The sequence below is a fragment of the Crinia signifera genome, chromosome 6 (genome assembly GCF_055691185.1).
Source record: "Crinia signifera chromosome 6, ASM5569118v1, whole genome shotgun sequence".
Classification (NCBI taxonomy): domain Eukaryota; kingdom Metazoa; phylum Chordata; class Amphibia; order Anura; family Myobatrachidae; genus Crinia; species Crinia signifera.
In genome coordinates this window covers 44,726,465-44,746,574 of record NC_139222.1, presented here as the reverse complement: position 1 = coordinate 44,746,574, position 20,110 = coordinate 44,726,465, and the positions used below count along the sequence as shown (strand labels likewise).

General features: G+C 44.5%; 1 protein-coding gene across 1 annotated transcript in view; it reads right to left on the bottom strand.

Annotated features, from left to right (window-relative positions):
- ERCC6 (ERCC excision repair 6, chromatin remodeling factor) overlaps window positions 1-20,110 on the bottom strand; it is a 49,158-nt gene that overhangs the window by 9,988 nt on the left and 19,060 nt on the right. Inside the window, exons 8-14 of the mRNA XM_083146092.1 lie at window positions 17,265-17,400; window positions 8,479-8,649; window positions 7,362-7,538; window positions 5,267-5,383; window positions 2,147-2,242; window positions 337-555; window positions 22-132 (exon numbers count right to left, since the gene is read on the bottom strand). Coding sequence (XP_083002218.1) covers window positions 22-132; window positions 337-555; window positions 2,147-2,242; window positions 5,267-5,383; window positions 7,362-7,538; window positions 8,479-8,649; window positions 17,265-17,400 — 1,027 coding nt within the window. The remainder of the gene's footprint in view (window positions 1-21; window positions 133-336; window positions 556-2,146; window positions 2,243-5,266; window positions 5,384-7,361; window positions 7,539-8,478; window positions 8,650-17,264; window positions 17,401-20,110) is intronic.

Here is a 20,110-nt window from a genome sequence, read left to right as displayed (position 1 = left end):
ATTTATTCTCCTGCTCTGTACCTGATTATACCTTGCGATGAGAGGCTGCCGTGATGCAACAGTTGTAGTACCATCCATCTTCAAGTAAGCATAACCCATACTCATTACAAACACTTCCAGAATCTGTAACATCTGACAACAAAAGGGGATTAACACACAAGAATACATTTCCACAAAGCTCCCAGAAACAAAGGGCTGGGACATTCTGCTGCTGCCACTTTCAGCTAAAGAAAGATGAACTTTCATTGACAAAGGCAGTACATACAGACTGCTTATTGTGCTACAAGAGCATACAAATAGACAACATTTTACATGTTTTAGCAAACTCATTCTCACCTGCCGTGACTGGGTGAATAGTAGAACTCGGTGTCCTTGCCGATGCCAGATCTTCAGAAGTGCCTCCACTACTATCAATTTTCCTGAGCGCTTCCAGTAACCAAACTGGTCACTTTCCTCCAGATCCTCATCTTTTGTCCCCTTCAAGATCTTAGGGCCTCCAGAGAACAGATCTGGGTGATTACACATCTTCCTCAAGGCAATGAGACCAGGGAACACCTGTGGGATGCAAACAAGTGAGCTGGTTGTGATCCTTGATTACAATGAATAACTATTCTAGCATTTTGAAATCTGTAAAGTTTATGAACATGTCAAATGTAGTAGTAGTACGTTTATTTATAAGGCGCCACAAAGTGTCCGCAGCGCCGTACATAGCAAACAAAAAACAAATTACAAGGTAACGTACAGGGTGTGTTGAAAAATACAGTATAAAAATAGGGGTATAGCTGGTAGAACTAAAATCAGCATCAGTTCAGAAGTAGGTGTCAAAATTGTCGAGGAGACTGAAGATGAAGTAGAGGAAGGGAAGAACAGGGCAGGAGCGCTGGTGAGGTAAAGAGGTAGGGTGAGTACGTGAGGAAGGAGGGCCCTACTCATAAGAGTTAACATACTAAAAATAGGTGGGTGGACGAACGAAAAACAATAGGATAAGTAGGAACAGAGGGGAACGGAGGCAGGATAGGAGGATCAAAAGAGGTTAGGAGGAGGCATAGGCTAGTCGAAAAAAGTGGGTTTTGAGGGAGCGCTTGAAGGAGGTAAGGGAATCAGAAAGCATGATGGGTGGCGGGAGGTTGTTCCAGTGCAGGGGGGCAGCGCCAGAGAAGTCTTGGACACGGGAGTGGGAGGAGGTGATTAGGTGAGAGGTCAGTCGGCGGTCAGCGATGGAGCGAAGAGGACAGGAGGGAGTGTGGATAGAATGTCAAATGGTTTCAGACATACTTAAAAGTAATGATGCCTGAAAATCTCATACAGTGACAATGGAGTGACTATGGAGTTATTTGTAATACTAAGGGGGTATGCAATCATGGATCCCACGCCTGCCGATAGTCGAAAATCGGGCGTGTCCGCGTAAATGGCAGTGGATTGTTGATCTGCGACCTGGATTGCGGCAATCTATGGCTGTTATCGGCAGAATGGGCGCGACAGCTTCTGAAGTCGGGCTCGCTCTGCCGTGATCCCTCTTCAATGCTGTCGGTAAAGACAGCATTGAATAGGGACACACCGCTATTTCCCCCTTCGGGAATAGCGGCGGAGCATTGCATACCCCCTAAATACTAGATTGTTTTTGACATATGCATCTGTTCTGTGAGCATCTATTGTATTGTATACACTAGACGATTCACATGCGATTTGGGCTATTATCATTTGATTGCAGCAATCAATTGCATGAAAAGTGTCCAAATTGCATGTGGATAACAGCAGGTCCAATGCCATGTGTGGTCCATGCATGACGCACTGGCTGCCGAAGCATTCTGTTGGAGCACATCAGAGCCGGGTAGGCTTGGGTGGCATTGCGTGCGTTAAATATCGTATGTGAAAGGACAGCATACGATATGCCACATGCAATTCTGCTGCCTATGACGGTCCTGGGAAGATCATGGTGGCATTGAGTGCAACTTCTCCTTTTAGCTATCATTGGCACAATCCCTGATACAGTCTTCCTCTTGTCAGTGTCTGGATCCAGTCCCCCAAAGTATTAAATTCCAAATAACATAATTCTGTTATTGTAGGTTATATATTCTCTTGTAAACACATTTTTCAAAATGCCTGCTGCATTTGTGTCTTCTTTTCTATTTGCTGGTATGCTCACCTGCATGTCTCCATTCAGAATCCCATACACCTCCTTAGAGTCTAGGAAGGTTTGGTACACCTCCCTCTGTTCTTCTGTCAGGCGGCAGAAAAGAACCTACATGAACCAGGATAAAACATGTAATATTAATAAGAAAAATCTGTAGCCACTGTTTTTATATTTTGTACAGCACCTTCCAACTAAAACATATTGAACTTGCTGGATGTAGAAAGGGTGAACGTAAATAATAAAGTGGCAAAGTACTAATTAAGGTTCTATTGGGTAGATGCCTCAAACTCTGTAGAGAGTAATGAAGAATCTGGCCATAACAACCAATCAGCACCTACCTATATTACAAAATGCACAGGATAAATGGCTGGGCAACCTTTGCACTATAGACTGTTTGATATAGCCCTCCTTTCATGCCCATGATCAAATGGGGGAGATGTAAGGAGTGGTGAGTGCCAAATACACTATAACCACCACTATTTGACACTTACATCGAGCCTTAGTATGTATGGAAGTAGATAACCTAGTGAAAAATCACTTATGGTACATGCAAACATCTAATGATTCAGATATATTGAAAGTGTACACTTTTGTGGCATATTGGCAGGTATGTGTAATAACTTGCGGTGGCATCCCAGGGGTCTGGCATCTCCAGCTGCACATGAGAGATCTTGAGATGGTTGTGAGATCTCGCGCATGCACATTGGAGCATGCCAGCAGAAGACACAGCGGGATGCAGTTAATATCCCGGCGGTCGGAATCCCGGCGTTCAGAATCCCGACGCCGGAATCCCGACCGCCAAAATACCGACACATTCTCCCTCCGTGGGTGTCCACGACACCCCTGGAGGGAGAATAAATTAGTGTGCCGAGCGTAGCGAGGCACCGGGCCCGCTGCGTGGCGAGCGCAGCGAGCCCGCAAGGGGGGGCGATCCACGTCCCCCCCTTGTCGGCATTTCGGCTGTCGGGATTCCGGCGTCGGGATTCTGAACGCCGGGATCCCGACCGCCGGGATTCAGTACTGAATCCGACACAGCACATCACCACTTTGATTCACTTTGGTTATGGCAAGAATTGCCGGAGGAGGTAGTTTTCACTCCAGCATTCTGGTGGCCAAGATGTTAACACATCTCATCAGTATTGCTGAAGGCTTCTCCACAATAAGGGGATTTTTTTTCTTATCTGTAAAAGCCTTTTCTCTGAAACCATGGTGGATGCTGGGACTTTGGAAGGACTCAGGGCACCAAGGAGTTAACTTCTAAAGCAGTGCAGCCCATGGCACCTCCTCCCTCATACCCACCCTGTTCCCACGAACCAGTTAACTTAACAAGCCGAGACTAACAGAATCACACATTCAGCACAGCACCACACTCTCTGACAGTGTTTCCAGGAACCTTCTGCAAAATTCTGTAGGTTCTGTTCTGCCGCCAGAGGACCACGCAGCTGCCATGCAAAGATGCTCCGCAGAGCCCCCCATGAAGGCTGCCCTCAAAGTGCCAATTGATCAAGTAGAGAAGAGACAACAGATAGTCCTTTTGTATGGTTTGGCACAACCAACGTGTCAACGATTGCTTCAAGGCTGGCCAGCTTCGCTTGTGGACAAATAAGGACTCGGTTTTACGAAAGGGGGCAGTCCAGCAAAAATACATAAGCAGTGTCCGGACCATGTCCAATATCTACAAGGGATCCAAAGAGGAAACAGGATAGTTCTGGAGTGAATGCTGGCACAACAATCTCCTGATTGACATGAACACCTGACACCTGGTACTCCAACGAGTGTGTAACACTGCTCTATCGTCATAGAACTCCAGAAAAGGGCAACGATGACACAATGCTTCCACATGAGCCACAGAAGATCACCTGATTCCAATGGCTCAAAAGGAGCATCCTGTAGCAGTCGTAGTACTAGGGGCAAATCCCAGGGCTGTACCGGAGGAAGAACGGGAGGTTGTAGGTGCAACACTTCATTCAAAAATGTACATATTGTGGAAGAAGCTTCCACACACTGGTGAAATAGGACAGAGAGGGCCAAAACCTGCACCTACAGGGAGGCACAACTTATGCCCAAGTCCAACTCCTTCTATAAGAAGGCTAGCACTCTTGAGAGGCAGTAGGCTTTTGGATCATTTTGGTGCAGCTCACACCACACAAAGTACTTGTGCCAAATTCTGTGATAAATCCTGCCACTTTAAAATGGCTCCTGCCGCAGTAACTAAACTCTCTGGTGGTCTAGCAGGAGATCAGAGATGACTGAGAGCTGATACCAGGCCCCCAGTGCTGTCTCCTGCAGTGGCAGCGTGAGCCGCTTCCCTGGGCCTCTGCAAGCAAAGACCCACTTACCTGCTCCTGGTTTCCTCCTGTGGCTATTGTGAAGTGCTGGGAGGTGGTAGGTGTGAGCAGCAATGAGGTTCATCCACCGGCCACAGGAAGAGCGTGATGGAGCAGTCAGCAGCCGCGAACTACAGATGGAGCCGGCTCCATCTTTGGCCGGTGCTCGCCAGATGCCTTTCACTGGCGAGCGCCGGCGATAGACACTGGGATGCGCGTGCATCTCATGTGCATGCGCGTCCCAGTATCATGCGGATGGGCAGCATCTCCCTGCCCATCCCCTGATGGCAGGGGAAGCAGTGGGGACCCCCGCCAAGCTCTGTTGCCACGGGGCGCGTAAGCATCTCGTGCGCGCGTGCCCCTGGCGGTAGCCGGCCGCTGGATGGCGGTAGAATCGCCATCCACTGCAAAGATGGAGTCGGCTCCATCTGTAGCTCGGCAACACTAACAACCCGTTTGTAAAAATAATTTTTTTTTAAAAAAGATATTTAGGGCAGCAGCACTCTCATGAAAAGGTGCCCTGTTACCTCAGGCGCCAAGAAAAAACGGGTTCCTGAGAACAGTGAGAGTATGAGAAGCCAGTGGCCGCACTGTGTTAGAAGTTAACTCCTTGGTGCCCAGAGTCCATCCAGACCCCATCATACCCATAGACCATAGGCTGAAAGGAAAAAAGAGGCTATGTAGAAAGAGCTATAGTGGCATGATAAAAGCTGTTATAGTACACCTACCTCAATGTACTAATGTGTGATATATATATATATATATATATATATATATATATATATATAAAAACAAGATATGTTACCTGTTCATTCTTGTCAGGGAGAGAGAGGCTCATCTTTACATCTGCCTTCATACGTCTTAGTAGATAGGGGTTTATGGTGTCACGGAGAACACAAGCACATTTATATGAGGTTTTCACCTAAAATATAAACCACATTTTTTTTTTAGAAATAATGTAATCAAAAAACATCATCCAAGCATATTTGTACAAGGCTTTTTTTAAAACACAAATTAATTTACGGAGCAATTATAGAATGCTGCACATAGGTGAGGTGCATCTTTACCCTAATAACACTTAGGGGTGCTCAGAATCTTTCCTACCCAGAAATGACTGGTTATTTACACACATCAGCTTTTCTTATTATTTACAAACCTGGTCACTGATAGAAGGTCTCCATGGCTGCCACATGCTTCAGGCATTTGCCGAAGGAGCTAATTATCCATAATTGTCTGTGTATCCAATGTTTAAGCTGCACTTTGTTTATTGCATTGCAAACCCAAATCCTGCCAACAGCTGTCAGACTACATTCTTTTTTCCGTTACCACTGACCCTATTCTTCTAGGGAGTTCTTAAACCAATAAATGTTTAATAGACCCTGGAGGTGAATCCCTTCACCGACAGCTCATGTATGAGGCAGATCAACATTGAGTCTCTACTGCTAATCCTGCTATCACTAGGGAAAGTCTGAATTGTATGAAACTATGAATTTAAACCAAACTTCAAAAACACACAAAAAAAATCTTAAAAAACTCTGTCTGAGCTTGCCAGAGGTGCTAGTTTTACCGCACCCCAAAATTCTGAGTAAAAATCTTCCTGGTAAAAAATAAGTATGTCCACACGTAAGCTTTTTTTCATTGTTAAGCACTGTAATGGTCTTCATCTTATCCATCTCAAAATGATACCACCAAATGGTCACCTTCACCCCTAACAACAAATAGAGAGTAGTTCCTCCCGTCTGACCTCAACCCTTCTGCAACCATCTGGTGTTCAGTACAACTTCAAAACTAGCAATAGTGAACTAGTGAACTGCCTAAACCAAAAAACAATGTGAAGGCCACCATACTTTATTACCGATTGTCCCCGCAGATCCCTGGCAGGGATCGCATGTGATTAGGCACTTCATTTGCTAAGTTTTGCATGTGATACATTGCATGCGATTTATCACATGCAACTCCCGGGGAGCTGCAGATGCCGGCTAGGGGACCTGGGAGCGGGAGGGATGCCTGCGACCAGAGAGCCCGGTGGAGGGAGCAGGGGTGGCGGTGAGGGGAAGAAAATAGTAAATAATGGGGAAAGCCAAATACGGCTAAAAAAAAATCGTGTTTGTATAGTAAAATACGATATTTTTTTTAGGCGTATTCGTATTTTCAGGATTTACTATCCTGAAAATTGGTTCATTCGTATTCATGGCACATTTGTATTTACAAATATGAATGAATACACCATTGACAGAATAGGAATCACCATTCAACAGAATGATATTTTGGGAACCAGGACTGGCCCTTGAGCCTGGTGCTGGTTTAAAAAAAACAGGAGAACCTTACACGTTTTTTCCCGATTTTTTTAAAACCAGGACTGGCTCTGTGAGCCTGGGGCTGGTTATGGCCGTGGGGGGGACCTCACGCGTTGTTGTTTTTTTTATTATTATTTTTTTTTTTATTTTACACTGCACCCTGCATGGATCTGACTGATCTGTGCAGGCTGCCTATAGGAATTCATATTTTGTGGCCGTATATAAGGCTGCTAAATACAAATGCATACGCCATCGGAAAATACAAAGCAGTCATATTTGACTGCTTTGTAAATTCCCTTCCAGAATACGAATTTGCATATGGTTAATGCAGTGGTATGCATTCGTAAGAAGAATACGAATATGAAAAATTGTATTTCTATTCTTAGTAAATTTCCCCAAATATCTGCTGTTTAGCAATAAGGTCATATACGCTGGCATTTTATCCTACAGTTATTATAGCAAGGCATTGCCAAACTGTTTAATTAGGAGAATTTTGAGTTATTTTGAATTCCCAGATGCTATTTGTACATGTAACAAATGATTATTTGTATATTTGTGAGCATTAATTGGATCTGGTAACATATACTGTAAATAAAGTTTTACCTGCACAGGAGATGCATTTGAGTACCCTCCCATGGTGATGGGTACAGAGAATTGCTCCATGAAAACAGGCAGAGTACCGAGCTTTCCTGGGAAGACAAAGTCAAACAAAGACCACAGTTCCCGCAAATTGTTTTGCACTGGAGATCCAGACAGGATTATACGATGAGGGGTACGGAACTGGCAAGAGCAAAAAAGAAAAAAATATTTATAGAAATACATTTTATTACTTCATCTTGGTGTTCATTTGCTCATACACAAATCATGGCTCACTATGCAGACCTACACACACCAGTGCCCTCCCCAGAAATGATTTATGTTGGCTGTGGGGGGCCCGGCAATTTACAGCACTGGGCATGGTCCGTAGAAAAGCACATTATGAAGTACCCAGAAAGGAAATGGGGTTAGAGTGTTTTTTTTTTATAATCAACTTTTTATTAAGCAGATCAAAATCAATTACAATAATCACATCCAAATTTTGACAATGATGAACAGATCTTAAGTGAATAAACAATTGGAGGACATTACTGTTGTACATATAACTATTATGAGATGATCTATTTTACATTAAGGGGGAAGGAGGAAGACCTCCAATATCTTGGGGGCCAAAACGTGCCCCGATAGAGATGGGAAGAAAAGAAAAATATATATAAGAAGAGAGCGAACAGGAAAGGAGTGTCCTTGGGTTCAGAGTGTTTTATCAGCAGACAGGGGGTGGGAGTGGATGATGATGGCACCACAGTGCATCAGATGCACCAGCGGAATATGGAAGCCATTTACACCAGCCGTCTCCTGCTGCATGTGCATATGAGCTGTACAGTACTGTATAGCTGCTTTCTTGCAGCTGTGCAATAGTGTATAATTCGGAATCAGCCCCCCTACACTCATGCCACTCGAACAAGTTCAGGAGGTTGCATGCATTCACAATTTCACCATCCAGTTTTCGCCCCTAAACACCTTATATCACTGAAAGGCTGATCTAGCCAAGTTCCATCCTCACAGAAGATGACATAGATACGTGCAGTCAATGCCATGATACAGATTTTGGATTCGCTCTATCAGCCCAACAGTAACTAAGATACACAGCTATAGTGCGCACTGTAAGATCTTTCACACTCACCTGTTTGCATGCAATAGTGACAGCTGCATTGGGATTGCGAATCTTGTGTCCTTCATCCAGGATAATGTAGTGCCAGTGATATTTCTGCAGTTCTTCTTGCATTAAGCGCACATTAGAGTAGGAGGTAATGAGGACACCACGACTATTTCCAATTTCCCCAATCAGCTTTATCTGTATCAACCAGCAACATATTAGCAATGATTTCGAACAGGAAGACCAGAAAAGGGAGGCTCTAGTTTAAGAAATAGTTTCAATAAGCAAGTACATTTTCTTTTCCTTTTCTTTTTAAATTTACATTTTTTATTGTATTGAGGCATCAAAATACAATTGCACAATGAAGGTAAACATAACATGTTAATCATTATATAAATACAGATACATCAATGTTATGTGTGGTTGTACAATTTTTCAATAATATTACAGCAATCATGATAATAAATAATTTGCATATTGTAATCAGATATTACATCAAGTGATAGAATAAATGGATTTTCCTATTTGTATTATTTCAGAGTCAGAGTTCCTATTGTTATACAAACGAGTCTTGCCCCGGAGCCTGGGTATCACCCACCCACAACCACCTACTGGTCATGCAAATTATAGTCTAGTAAAATACCAAGCAGTATTTCCAAGACTACCATGTAGCTGTTTTCTCACAGATAGCGGTAAAGTGTATATATACGGTATATAGAGATACAAACCTGGCTACCTTCTTTTAGCAAGTACATTTTCACATGATGTAGAGGGAAAATAATGGTTTGTTGAATTTAGGAGGGGCAGGGGCTGTTTCCTAACTTTTTTTTTCTCTCTTTGCAGTTTGTTTAACTTTATGTAAAGTGAAAGCGTACAGCTGATTAGGTTTTATGTAGTAATGACACTTTTTCTTTACCAGTGTATAATGATTAGTATTTTATTATTAGATTATAATTCTTATACAGTATATCCCTGTGTGATCGTAATCTCATGTCTGAAATTTAATTAAATGCAATAACTTATTTCCTATAAGGCAGACCGAGCTAAGAAACATAATATTTGCCTTCCCTTTTGCACACTTGGGTAATAATAGCAGACACACATACATAGCAATTAATGCCCCCATTATGGTCAATATTCTTTAGTTTACACCCAGCATTTATTTCATTATCAGCACTATAAGAATTTTGGGATGGGGGGGGGGGTCTATTTACCAAATCAACCATAGTCTGAGACATGGCAGTTTTGGGCTGAATGGTTGGCACTTTATCTCTCTCCATTGATTAGTACATCTGTTCCCTGGAGAAAGAGAACACGAGGAGAGACAAAGTGCTAACCAATCAGCTCCTGTCATGTTACAGGCTGTGTTTGTTAACTCTCTCAAGGTGTGCGGTCGCTGGGACTCGGGAGGGAGGGATGGCACGGGGAGGGGGAGACATTATGCACAGAGCAGCCTGGCCCTTGTTCTTAGATAGTAGAAATAGGCTGTTCTGCAGAGTCTATTTCGACTTTCCATTCAGAGGCTGCACATCAGGACTGAATCACACTCAGGGTTGACTAAACAGTGCAATTTTGCGATTTGCACTAACTTGCTATCGATTTTAACTATATAATCAAATCGATAGCCCAAATCGCACTGTGTGTACACACTGTAAATCTAAAGTAGGGCATACACTATACAATTATCTGGCAGACCATCTGACAGATCTGGCTGGTTGGGAAGAAAGTCTGGTAATGGATGAGAGCACGACAGTCAACCATATGCTGCCAAACACCGGAAAAAGGACAAAAACGATTGTTCATACAAATTAAATCTATGTTTTCTTTTTTTTTGTCTATTTGCCATCAGGGACTCGCCGCCCACATTGAATACACCCCTATGTAGGGGGGCTCTCGACAGATATCTCCAATAACTGATACAATCTCTCCATTACCACCAGCAACTATATTCCACATAGGTTTCTATGTGGTATGTGATTCTGCCAGAAGCAATCCCATTGGCGATAGTCCATTGTAGCCTATGGGTTACACTTTTGCATCTGCAGGCGGCAGAGGGTTCCCCAGAACCCTCACTAAAAATGGCCCCTGTGCATGTGCAGTAGCATTGGCTCTACACATTTGGCACATTGCAGAAACTAGCATCTTTCGGAGCCCCTGTCCCTTGCTTGTTGCTGTATGATACATCTGGCCGATAGGATCCCATTTTCTAGTGCGATCCTGGGCGCTCATATAATGCCCAGATCTCTAAATTATAAATGGACCCCTGAGTCTCTAAACTCAACCCAAGTATCTATGACTGAGATCCCTTCTAGTTTAATAGCTGCCATTCTCAAGCTGAATCAGCAGGGTTTTCCCTGCAGAGACATAATAACGCTCCACTGAAAATGCACTTGGGAAAATCCATTTTTTTTGATGAGAGCTTCCTAGAGAGCAGTCTTCCATTGCCCTTATTCATTTAGATGTCAATCTCTAAGGCAGTGATTTTCAACCTTTTTACCTCTCGGCACACTAAAGGTCCATTTACACTGGGCAATTATGCCCAGGGTGTATGACCGGCTTTCCCCCTGCCGGTGCCTTTAGCAGGGGGGAGGACCGCTGGGCGCACATCACCGCTCACTGCTGGGCCGTACACACTGGGCGGCTTTCATGCTGAAAGCTTCTCAAACGAGAAAGCTGAGCGGCTTGCACGTGAAAGTCGCCCACTGTGTATGGGCCTTAAATAAGAGTTTAAAATTGCCATGGCACACCATGAGATCCCCACAGGGCAAAACACATTGGCCCCCACAGGAAAAAACCAAACCTATTGGCCTCCATATAAAAAAAACAATCACACAGGTCCCCACAGGTAACAAAAATAAAATACATGAAAAGAAGAGACCGGTAATAACAGATGAACTGGTGGTGGCTGTAATATACAGTAAAGAAAAGGGATGTGAAACCGCGCTTTACCTAATAACATGCAACAGGTGGAAAATTAAAAAGCACATTTAATAAAATTATACACTTTAAAATGAATTTCATACAGACATGATAATACTGGTAGTAGTATTCATAAAATGGAGCCAGGATAGTCACCCAATTTTTCCATGGAATAGTGTCCCAGTGTCCATTCCTAGAAATGCTTCCTGGTAGTGTCTCAACTAGTTCATGGTAGAAATACGATTTTCTCATTAATCACTAGTCCTACCACCACCGGCCAAATTCACTTGGGACACTACCAGGAAGCATTTCTAGGAACGGATGAATACTACTACCAGTATTATCATGTCTATATGAAATTCATTTTAAAGTGTATAATTTTATGAAATGTGCTTTTTAATTTACCACCTGTTGCATCAGGTAAAGCGCGGTTTCACATCCCTTTTCTTTACTGTATATTTTTGTTTGTTTGGGCCTGACTCCCAAACCATCGAAACCGCAGCTTAAGCAAAGCCACCCATTTTTAGGCGCCCTCTCGGGACACTTTTTGCCCCACAAACCCCTTTTTCTACTGGTGGTAGCTGTAAACTGGTTTGGGCATCTCTAGATCTGGGGGCACACTTTAGAACAGCTCAAGGCACACTTGTGGTAGAAAAACACCAGCAGCTGCCGGGCGGCGAAACCCTGCATGGCCAACAAGCCGTGCACAGAAGTTTACAATGGTGGGGATGGCCACAGCCCGGCAGTCGCCCCTTCCAGTGGTGACATCCGGCTGCAACTGAGTGGCCTGGCCGTGGCCATCCCGTGTAAATGGACACAATCATGTTTATTATTAACTACTGTTTTGTCTGTGCAGGGTTTCACTGCCCGGCAGAAGCCGGAGCGTTTGAAACTGCCCTAAGGCTGGTTTCATACACTCTGGTTTTGACCGGACGGAAAAAAGCCGGACCCACTTTGTCCGGCTTTTAGCCGGATTTCTGGACCTTTCACATGGTCCGGTTTGGAGATCCTGTGGCCCCGCCCCCACGTCACATGGGGGTGGGTCCAAACAGTTTGACTGGCATTTCCAGTCTGACGGGGTGTACGCCCGCCCTACTCGTCACATGGGGGCGGGCGTAAGTATCCGGTAATTTCCGTGGTGTGGCAAGGCGCCCATTGCCTTCCACACCACACTGAATGGGCAGAACGGGACGGCCACTGCACGGCAGCCGGACACTGCAGTGGTAAGATCCGGCTGCTACCCGGCGGCCGTGCCGTGACCGTCCAGTGTGAATGGACACAGAGCTGTCCATCACACACTGTAGGGGCGGCACGGCTTTTAAGCCGTGCGGTAATTTCCCGTCCGGCAGGAGCCGGACAGTGTGAAACCGCCCTAAGGGTTTCTACATTTACAGGATGTGGCTATAAACTGGTGTCCAGGACTGTAGAGCATAAATTATATTTTACTTCAATGTGTCTGCTCTGCTTTTATAGAATACTCCCCACAGAACACACATAATTGACACAGGAGGTAGAAAAACAGACAATTAAAACAGTTCACAAGCTTCATCAGGAACAGATAAGTAATATGACTAACTTGAAACATAAGTAATGAACAACTAAAACATACCATTCAAAACAGACACAATGTTCAAACTGTAATAAGTAATACAGTTAATAAAAACCTATGCTCTAGCTAGCCCTTAATAAACATCTATCCATAGATTGCATGCACATCAGTAAGACAAGGCTCGTCCGTCTCCCTTCTTGTTAGATTAACAGGCCTGTGCTGATAATTAGCCTGATGCAGCATGCCTTTGCTTTACAGGAGAGAGCGCCTCGCTCCTTCCTGCACTCCAGGGACTATTTTTTGTTCCCAGAGAAGTCAAGAGAGATAAATTCGCCTCTCACTATAATAAAGATAAGATCCATGGAGCAACTGACCCTTAATTATACCTTCAGCAGTGAATAAACAAGTCTCCGAGCAGGTCATGCAGTGTGATATCAAACTGGAGCAGAGTTAGAACATTAACATGTTTAATGCAGTGTTGTGCTGTATAGGGACACTCAGAAAAATAGAAGTAATGCACAGAAAAAGTTCTAAAGCAAGCATTTGCTTTGCAATACATTTTGGATCACTAGTAAATAGTAAGACATAGGAACTATTTTCTATACATAGTATATTTAGATTATTCAATGATAGTGTCTGCATGACAAATAACTAAATGCAGGAACATATGACATTTAGATTTGTAAATGCTAGTATATTTTTATAATTTTTTGTATATTGATCTTATTTGTGAACCTATAAAATCAACCTTTTAAGGCCCAAACACACTTAGCGATTTTCAGCTGAAAAGCGTGTGTATGGGCCATCGATGGGAGACTAGCGATGATGCGCGATTCTGCATCATCACTAGCAAAGTCTCCCATCTGCTGGTTTTACCAGTATGCCAGCGATGATGGATGGTTTTACATCCATCATCGCTGTGTGTGTACGCAGCGCCCGGGCTGAAAGATGATAAACTTTCAGCCCAGCTGACCGCCCGCCCACTCCCTCCCCCTTCTACCCCCCCCCCCCCCATGCATACTCACCCTGCCGCCGTTTCCACGCCGCTCCGCAGCGTCCGTCTCTGCCTGCACAGCAGAGACGGCCTGCAGAATGCCCCGCACATGCCAGCAATGTATATATTACTGGCACCACTGCCCTCCAATGTATCATTTGGTACTTGTGTATTATCACGGCGCCCATCGCATCGCATACCCCTAATTAAGGTATGCGATGGCATGCGATGGGACCGATTTGAGGCTTTTCTCGGGAAGAGTGTACAATTTTAATATCGCATCGCATGCCATTATAATGGCATGCGATGCGACGCAATTTCAATATTAAATGCCCAGCCAGACCCGATTTTTAATTGTATCCCCACCTTAATGGTTAATAAGTATGTTAAATGCCCCCCCATTGTTAACGCCACCCCACTATCAACGCCAATCCGAAGCGTGGCGAGCGCAGCGAGCCCGTGAGGGGCGGCGGTATGCGTCCTCCGACCTTTTCATACCCCCACTATCCACGTCGGCGTGGAGTAGATTTTATAGAGTGTGGCGAGCCCGAAGCGTGGCGAGCGCAGCGAGCCCCTCGAGGGGACGCGCATAACTTCACAAGTATTACGCGTCCCCTCGTGTGGCTCGCTGTGCTCGCCACGCTTCGGGTTGGCGTTGATAGTGGGGTGGCATTAACAATGGGGGGGCATTTAACATAGTCATTACCCATTAGGGTGGGTGTACAATCTAAAATCGGGTCTGGGGGGCATTTAACATAGGAATTAGGCATCTGGGTGCATGTGCGACTTAAAATCGGTCGCATCGCATGCGATCATATCGCATGTGATGCGATTTTTGTTTGTACAATGACCTGCGATGGAAATCGGGGGCGCCATGATAATACACAAGTACCTATCATTTTTATGGCGGCAACGTATACATTGCCGGCGCAGGCCAGCAATGTATAAGTTACAGCCGCCACTGGCCACCAATGTATATTTTATTTAGGGTTACCACCCATTCGGGATTAATCCGGGCATCCCGGTAATTAAGCCCAGTGTCAGGAATCCGGACCGGTGGCGTTCCCGGATTATAGCATGTCCGGGAGTCCGGCAGTGGTGCCAACACTAATTACTCACTCTCCGCAGCAGCTGATGCAGAGTTGCGCTGAGAGTGAGAGCTCTTCTCTCACCCGCCACCCGACAGCGGGACCGATGAGCATGTCTGCAGCTATTTCGCTCCCTGCTGCACAACGCTCTCGACCCGGCTGCGTGACTGTTGCTCTCACCACTCTCAAACTTCCCCATGGCAACTAGCACTTTACTCCCCCATGGAATCAACCATGAAGGCCCTGGCAGCGAGCATGAAGGAGCTGGCATTGAGCAAGAAATCCCTAGCAATAAGCATGTAGGTAAGCGGCACTAATGTGGCATAACATGTAATAGCCATTACGGTGTGTGGTATAATATGTAATAGGTATCACAGTGTGTGGCATTATGTGTAATGGGAATTATGGTATGTGGCGTAGTGGGCATTGCGGTGTAGGGCATAATGTGTAATGGCCATCGTAGTATGTGGCATAACATGTAATGGGCATTACGATGTGTGGCATAATGTGTAATGGGCATTACAATGTGTGGCAAAATGTGTAAGTGGCATTACGGTGTGCAAAATCAAGAATAGAATTTTAGCTAAGGTTAAAAAAATCATGATAAGGCGAGTCAAGGGGCGGGCCACTGTACGGGAATCTCTCAAAACAAAGGTGGTAACCCTAATTTTATTATGGCAGTGAATGGATTTCTCCCTATGTGCACGGTTGCAAATACAATCGCAGCTGTGCACATGGGAGGGATTTCCCTGGGTGGGGCGGCATGTACTTGATTGCAGGGCTCTGAATATATGCAGTCCAGCAATCAGTTTTTAATCAGGCCCCAAGAACAGGAATTCACTTGATAAAATGGCCCCTGCTCCCACCTTTGGTATTCAAACCCAGCCCATTATGTAAATAGCCTTATAATGAAAGATTTTAAGCAAAGTCTTTCATCTCCTGAAAAACTCTTGCTCTTTGGGGAAAATAGCTCAGTGTGTATGCACTACTATATAGATATATCTTTCAAAGATTTTGGCAAAGTCTTTTGAAATGAAAATCTTCTAGTGTGTATGGGCCTTTAGCCCTTTTTCCTGTCACACTTCAATTAAACCTGTCAACTTTGAGGTCTGCAGTGACAACGTCAAATTGAGTGGTGTTCTAGCCCCCTCTGCTGGCTTCTTCGTTCTCTCTCATTAGACAAACAGCAGGGAGCATAAGCTTTTACAACTTCATATGTACAACCATTGGATATATGTAAAAAGTCGGAGAGCACTCCATGCTTATTTCTAGCTGAAATTTTATTTCATTGTCTATATACTACAGATGCCTAATTATTGCACTGGGATTCAAATTAATATTGAGAAAGTCATGCACAAGAGCCAAACATATGGAGAGAGCATGCATAAAGGACGAGCTGCTTTAAAATACTCATAACCTTTTCTATAATGTAAGCTCTACCTTCAATCATCTCCCCTCTACATTTCTCAGAAATATGCCAGTTTCTATAGGCAAGTTATAATGTGACCACTTGTAACAATGTGAAAATGCTGGTTACCCTGTGACTTTAATAATATGTCTAGCCTGTTTGTATTACTGTGATAATAATAACCGGGATGCAGTTAAAATCCCGGCGGTCGGGATCCCGGCGTTCAGAATCCAGACGGCCGAAATCCCGACACTTTCTCCCTCCGTGGGTGTCCACGACACCCCTGGAGGGAGAATAAATTAGCGTGCCGAGCGTAGCGAGGCACCGGGCCCGCTGCGTGGCGAGCGCAGCAAGCCCGCAAGGGGGGGGGGCGATCCACGCCCCCCCCCCTTGTCGGGATTTCGGCGGTCGGGATTCCGGCGTCGGGATTTTGAACGCCGGGATCCCGACCGCCGGGATTTCATACCGAATCCTAATAACCAACTTAGTACTACTCATTGTACCACTTTTGGTAACATACAAAAGTGGTTACAGGTTTTTGTTTTGTTTTTTATTAAGTTTATTTTAAAATAATTCAATCTCTGTAAATTTAGTTTATTTGATATTAAACATTTAAATAGTCCAGAAATCAAACACCAACATAAAAATATCAGCAGGCAAGATTGCACAACTTGACGTACAATATATAAAAATGTATGCAGGGCCCGCTATACACTCAATGGGCCAATTTATTTAATTTCTTACACTGAATTAATTAAAACTACCATCTTATTGATTTTTGCGAAAAGGCCTCCAAATTAAATGTTAGATGCTCACACTGCATTCAGATGTACAGAAGAAGACAAAATGAATTACCTTTTTCCCAGGAAAGCTCCCAGTCTCGTGAAGGACAGCTATACGCAATTGTGGCCACCAAACATGGAATTCCTTGACCCACTGGTACATTACAGTGGCTGGACATACAATGATACTGGGACCCAGTCCTTCATACCTGTAAAATAAAAAGGAATATTTTTGTAATTACAAGGTTATTATAAATCTATAATGTCTCATTGAAAAATCATATAGAGGGTACACACGGTGAGATTTCCAAGATTTCTCTATAGATTTTGCTTAAAGAATCGAAAGCCAGATAGAATAGGGGTCAAACAGAAAGTAAAATCTCACCTTGTGTACGCACCAATAGTTTTATTTATAAAGTAATACAATTCTAAAGCTGTGAAAGTAGACAGGGTTTAAGTTATCCTTCCTATAGGCAGAACATAAAGGATTAAAGTAGCGGTTCTCAAACTGTGGCTTCTGACCCCAAAGTGGGTACCGACCTTCTCAGCATGGGGTCGCGACTCCCTGTTGCTGACCATCAGGCTGAGGACTTTTCTAATCTTAGGGAGCCCATACACGCTCCGTTCTGCGCGTCCGTTTAGTACTTTTAAAGTACACATCGTATCGCATCACATGCCTTGTGCATGCAATGCGATGTAAAGCTAGCACATACTTTTTGTACTGTACGATGAGATGCGTGGGAGCGCGCATCTCAGAGTACAAAACGGACGGAGCAGAACGGAGCGTGTATGGGCTCCTTTAGTCAGAGATTCAAGGAGTCTGAAAAATCGGTTGAATTGTCTGTTATTTTAGACTCCTCACATCAGTTTATGCTGTCTGCTGACTACAAATGTGATGTGATGAGCTTCTGTATCAACTTGCTGGGGTCCTGTAATAATTTTTATTGTCTGATGGGGTCCCACAGCAAAATAGTTGGAGGACCCCTGGATTAAAGCTTTATAGATCTAAGAGAGAAAATGCAATTTACTCATTCAAACAAACAAACAAACATGATCAGCAAAATGGCAGAAACTTAGAACAGAAATACCATAAATGTTCACTTTATTATTTACATAGAACGGGTATTATTATTATAATTTTATTTATAAGGCGCCACAAGTGTTTCGCAGCGCCGTACAAAGGAACAATACAAGGAGACAAAGCTTGGCATAACATTGAATAAATAACAAGAATACAGTACAAATAAAGAGCGCCACAGTTCAATACACATTACAGCTCGGATATAAGTAGTGAGGACTCAATCAACATACAACTAGAGGCTAGATGCCAATGATGGAGATGAGTATGCGGACAAAGATGGTCACTGAGTGTTGGAGTATAGGAGAGCTGTGAGTGACATGTGAAGAGAAGTGGGCTATGACAACAGGAGGGAAGAGGGCCCTACTCGGAGGAGCTTACAATCTAGTAGGAAGGGGAGACAGACAGATTACAAGAGGTGCAAGCAAGTGGGTGGTGGTTAGATAGCAGGATGTAAACAGGCAAGGGGTCGGAGAACCATCTGGTTTATGCAGTGGAAGGGTATGCTTTGATGAATAGGTGAGTTTTCAGTGCCCGTTTGAAGCTTTGCAAGGTCGGGGAGAGTCTAATGGAGCGAGGGAGTGCGTTCCACTGAAGGGGTGCAGCACAGGCAAAGTCCTGTACTCTAGCATGGGAAGCAGTGATCAGGGTGGAGGAGAGACGACAGTCGTCAGCCGACCGTAGAGGGCGGGAGGGTGTATGAATGGAGATGAGGTTAGAGATATGTGGAGCAATGGAATTAGAGATGGCCCTGTATGAGAGTGTGAGGTGTTTGAAGAGGATTCTGTAGGGGTATGGAAGCCAGTGCAGATTTTGTTGAAGGGGAGTGGCAAAATTAGAGCGGCGGGAGAGGAAGATAAGCCTGGCTGCAGCATTGAGGACAGATTGGAGAGGAGCCAGTTGGGATTGAGCGAGGCCGGTGAGGAGAACATTGCAGTAGTCGAGTCGTGAGATGACCAATGAGTGGATGATCAGCTTAGTTGCACTCTGTGAGAGAAAGGGCCTGATGCGAGCAATGTTGCGTAACTGGAACCAGCAAGAATGGGCCAGGGCTTGGATGTGGGGTGCAAAGGAGAGGGAGGAGTCAAGAGTGACACCCAGACTGTGCAGCAATCTATTTCTACTATATCGTAATGTATTGACAGCTGTGTTTTGCACCGCGTGTACACCATTAGTCATCTGAGTAACCTTCGGGTCATTCAGGATGTCCAGGAAATCATGCCTGTGGGGGTCCAATCAATTACTGGCTACAGCACATCAAGAAAATGGGGTAAATGCAACCCCATTTTTTGGGATGCATCCAGACACCAGCCAAACGCTATAGATGTCAATGAAGAGCTGATCTAAAACATTGGAGATGTGTATGAACATCAAGTCAACAAAGTTCTGCATAAGGCCCAACGTTCACCACCATACAAAGCATCTAATATAAAAGTACAGAGTAGGGACACTCATGTCAGTGACAGATTTAGGGTAAGATTTATTAAGCATGGTGAAGTGATAAAGAAGTTGGTGAAAAAAGCACCAGCCAATCAGCTCTTAAGACAGTTAGGACCCAACTGTCTGCTGCACACTACTTTATCACTTCACCAGGCTTAATAAATCTGATCCTGATCACATCCTGATCTGCATCTGAGGATGCAGATGTAATGTGATAATGGCCCTTATTCTGATCTGTGCGGCCGGAGCCGCATACGTTGCTCCGGCCGCACAAACCAATCCCCGCCTACAAGACGGATCGCCACGGCCGTCCGTACGCGGACGGCTGGCGATCCGCATGAAAATGGTGGGGCGTACGCCTCCACCATGGTGGGAGCTGCCCCCTGCATTCGATGGTCGAC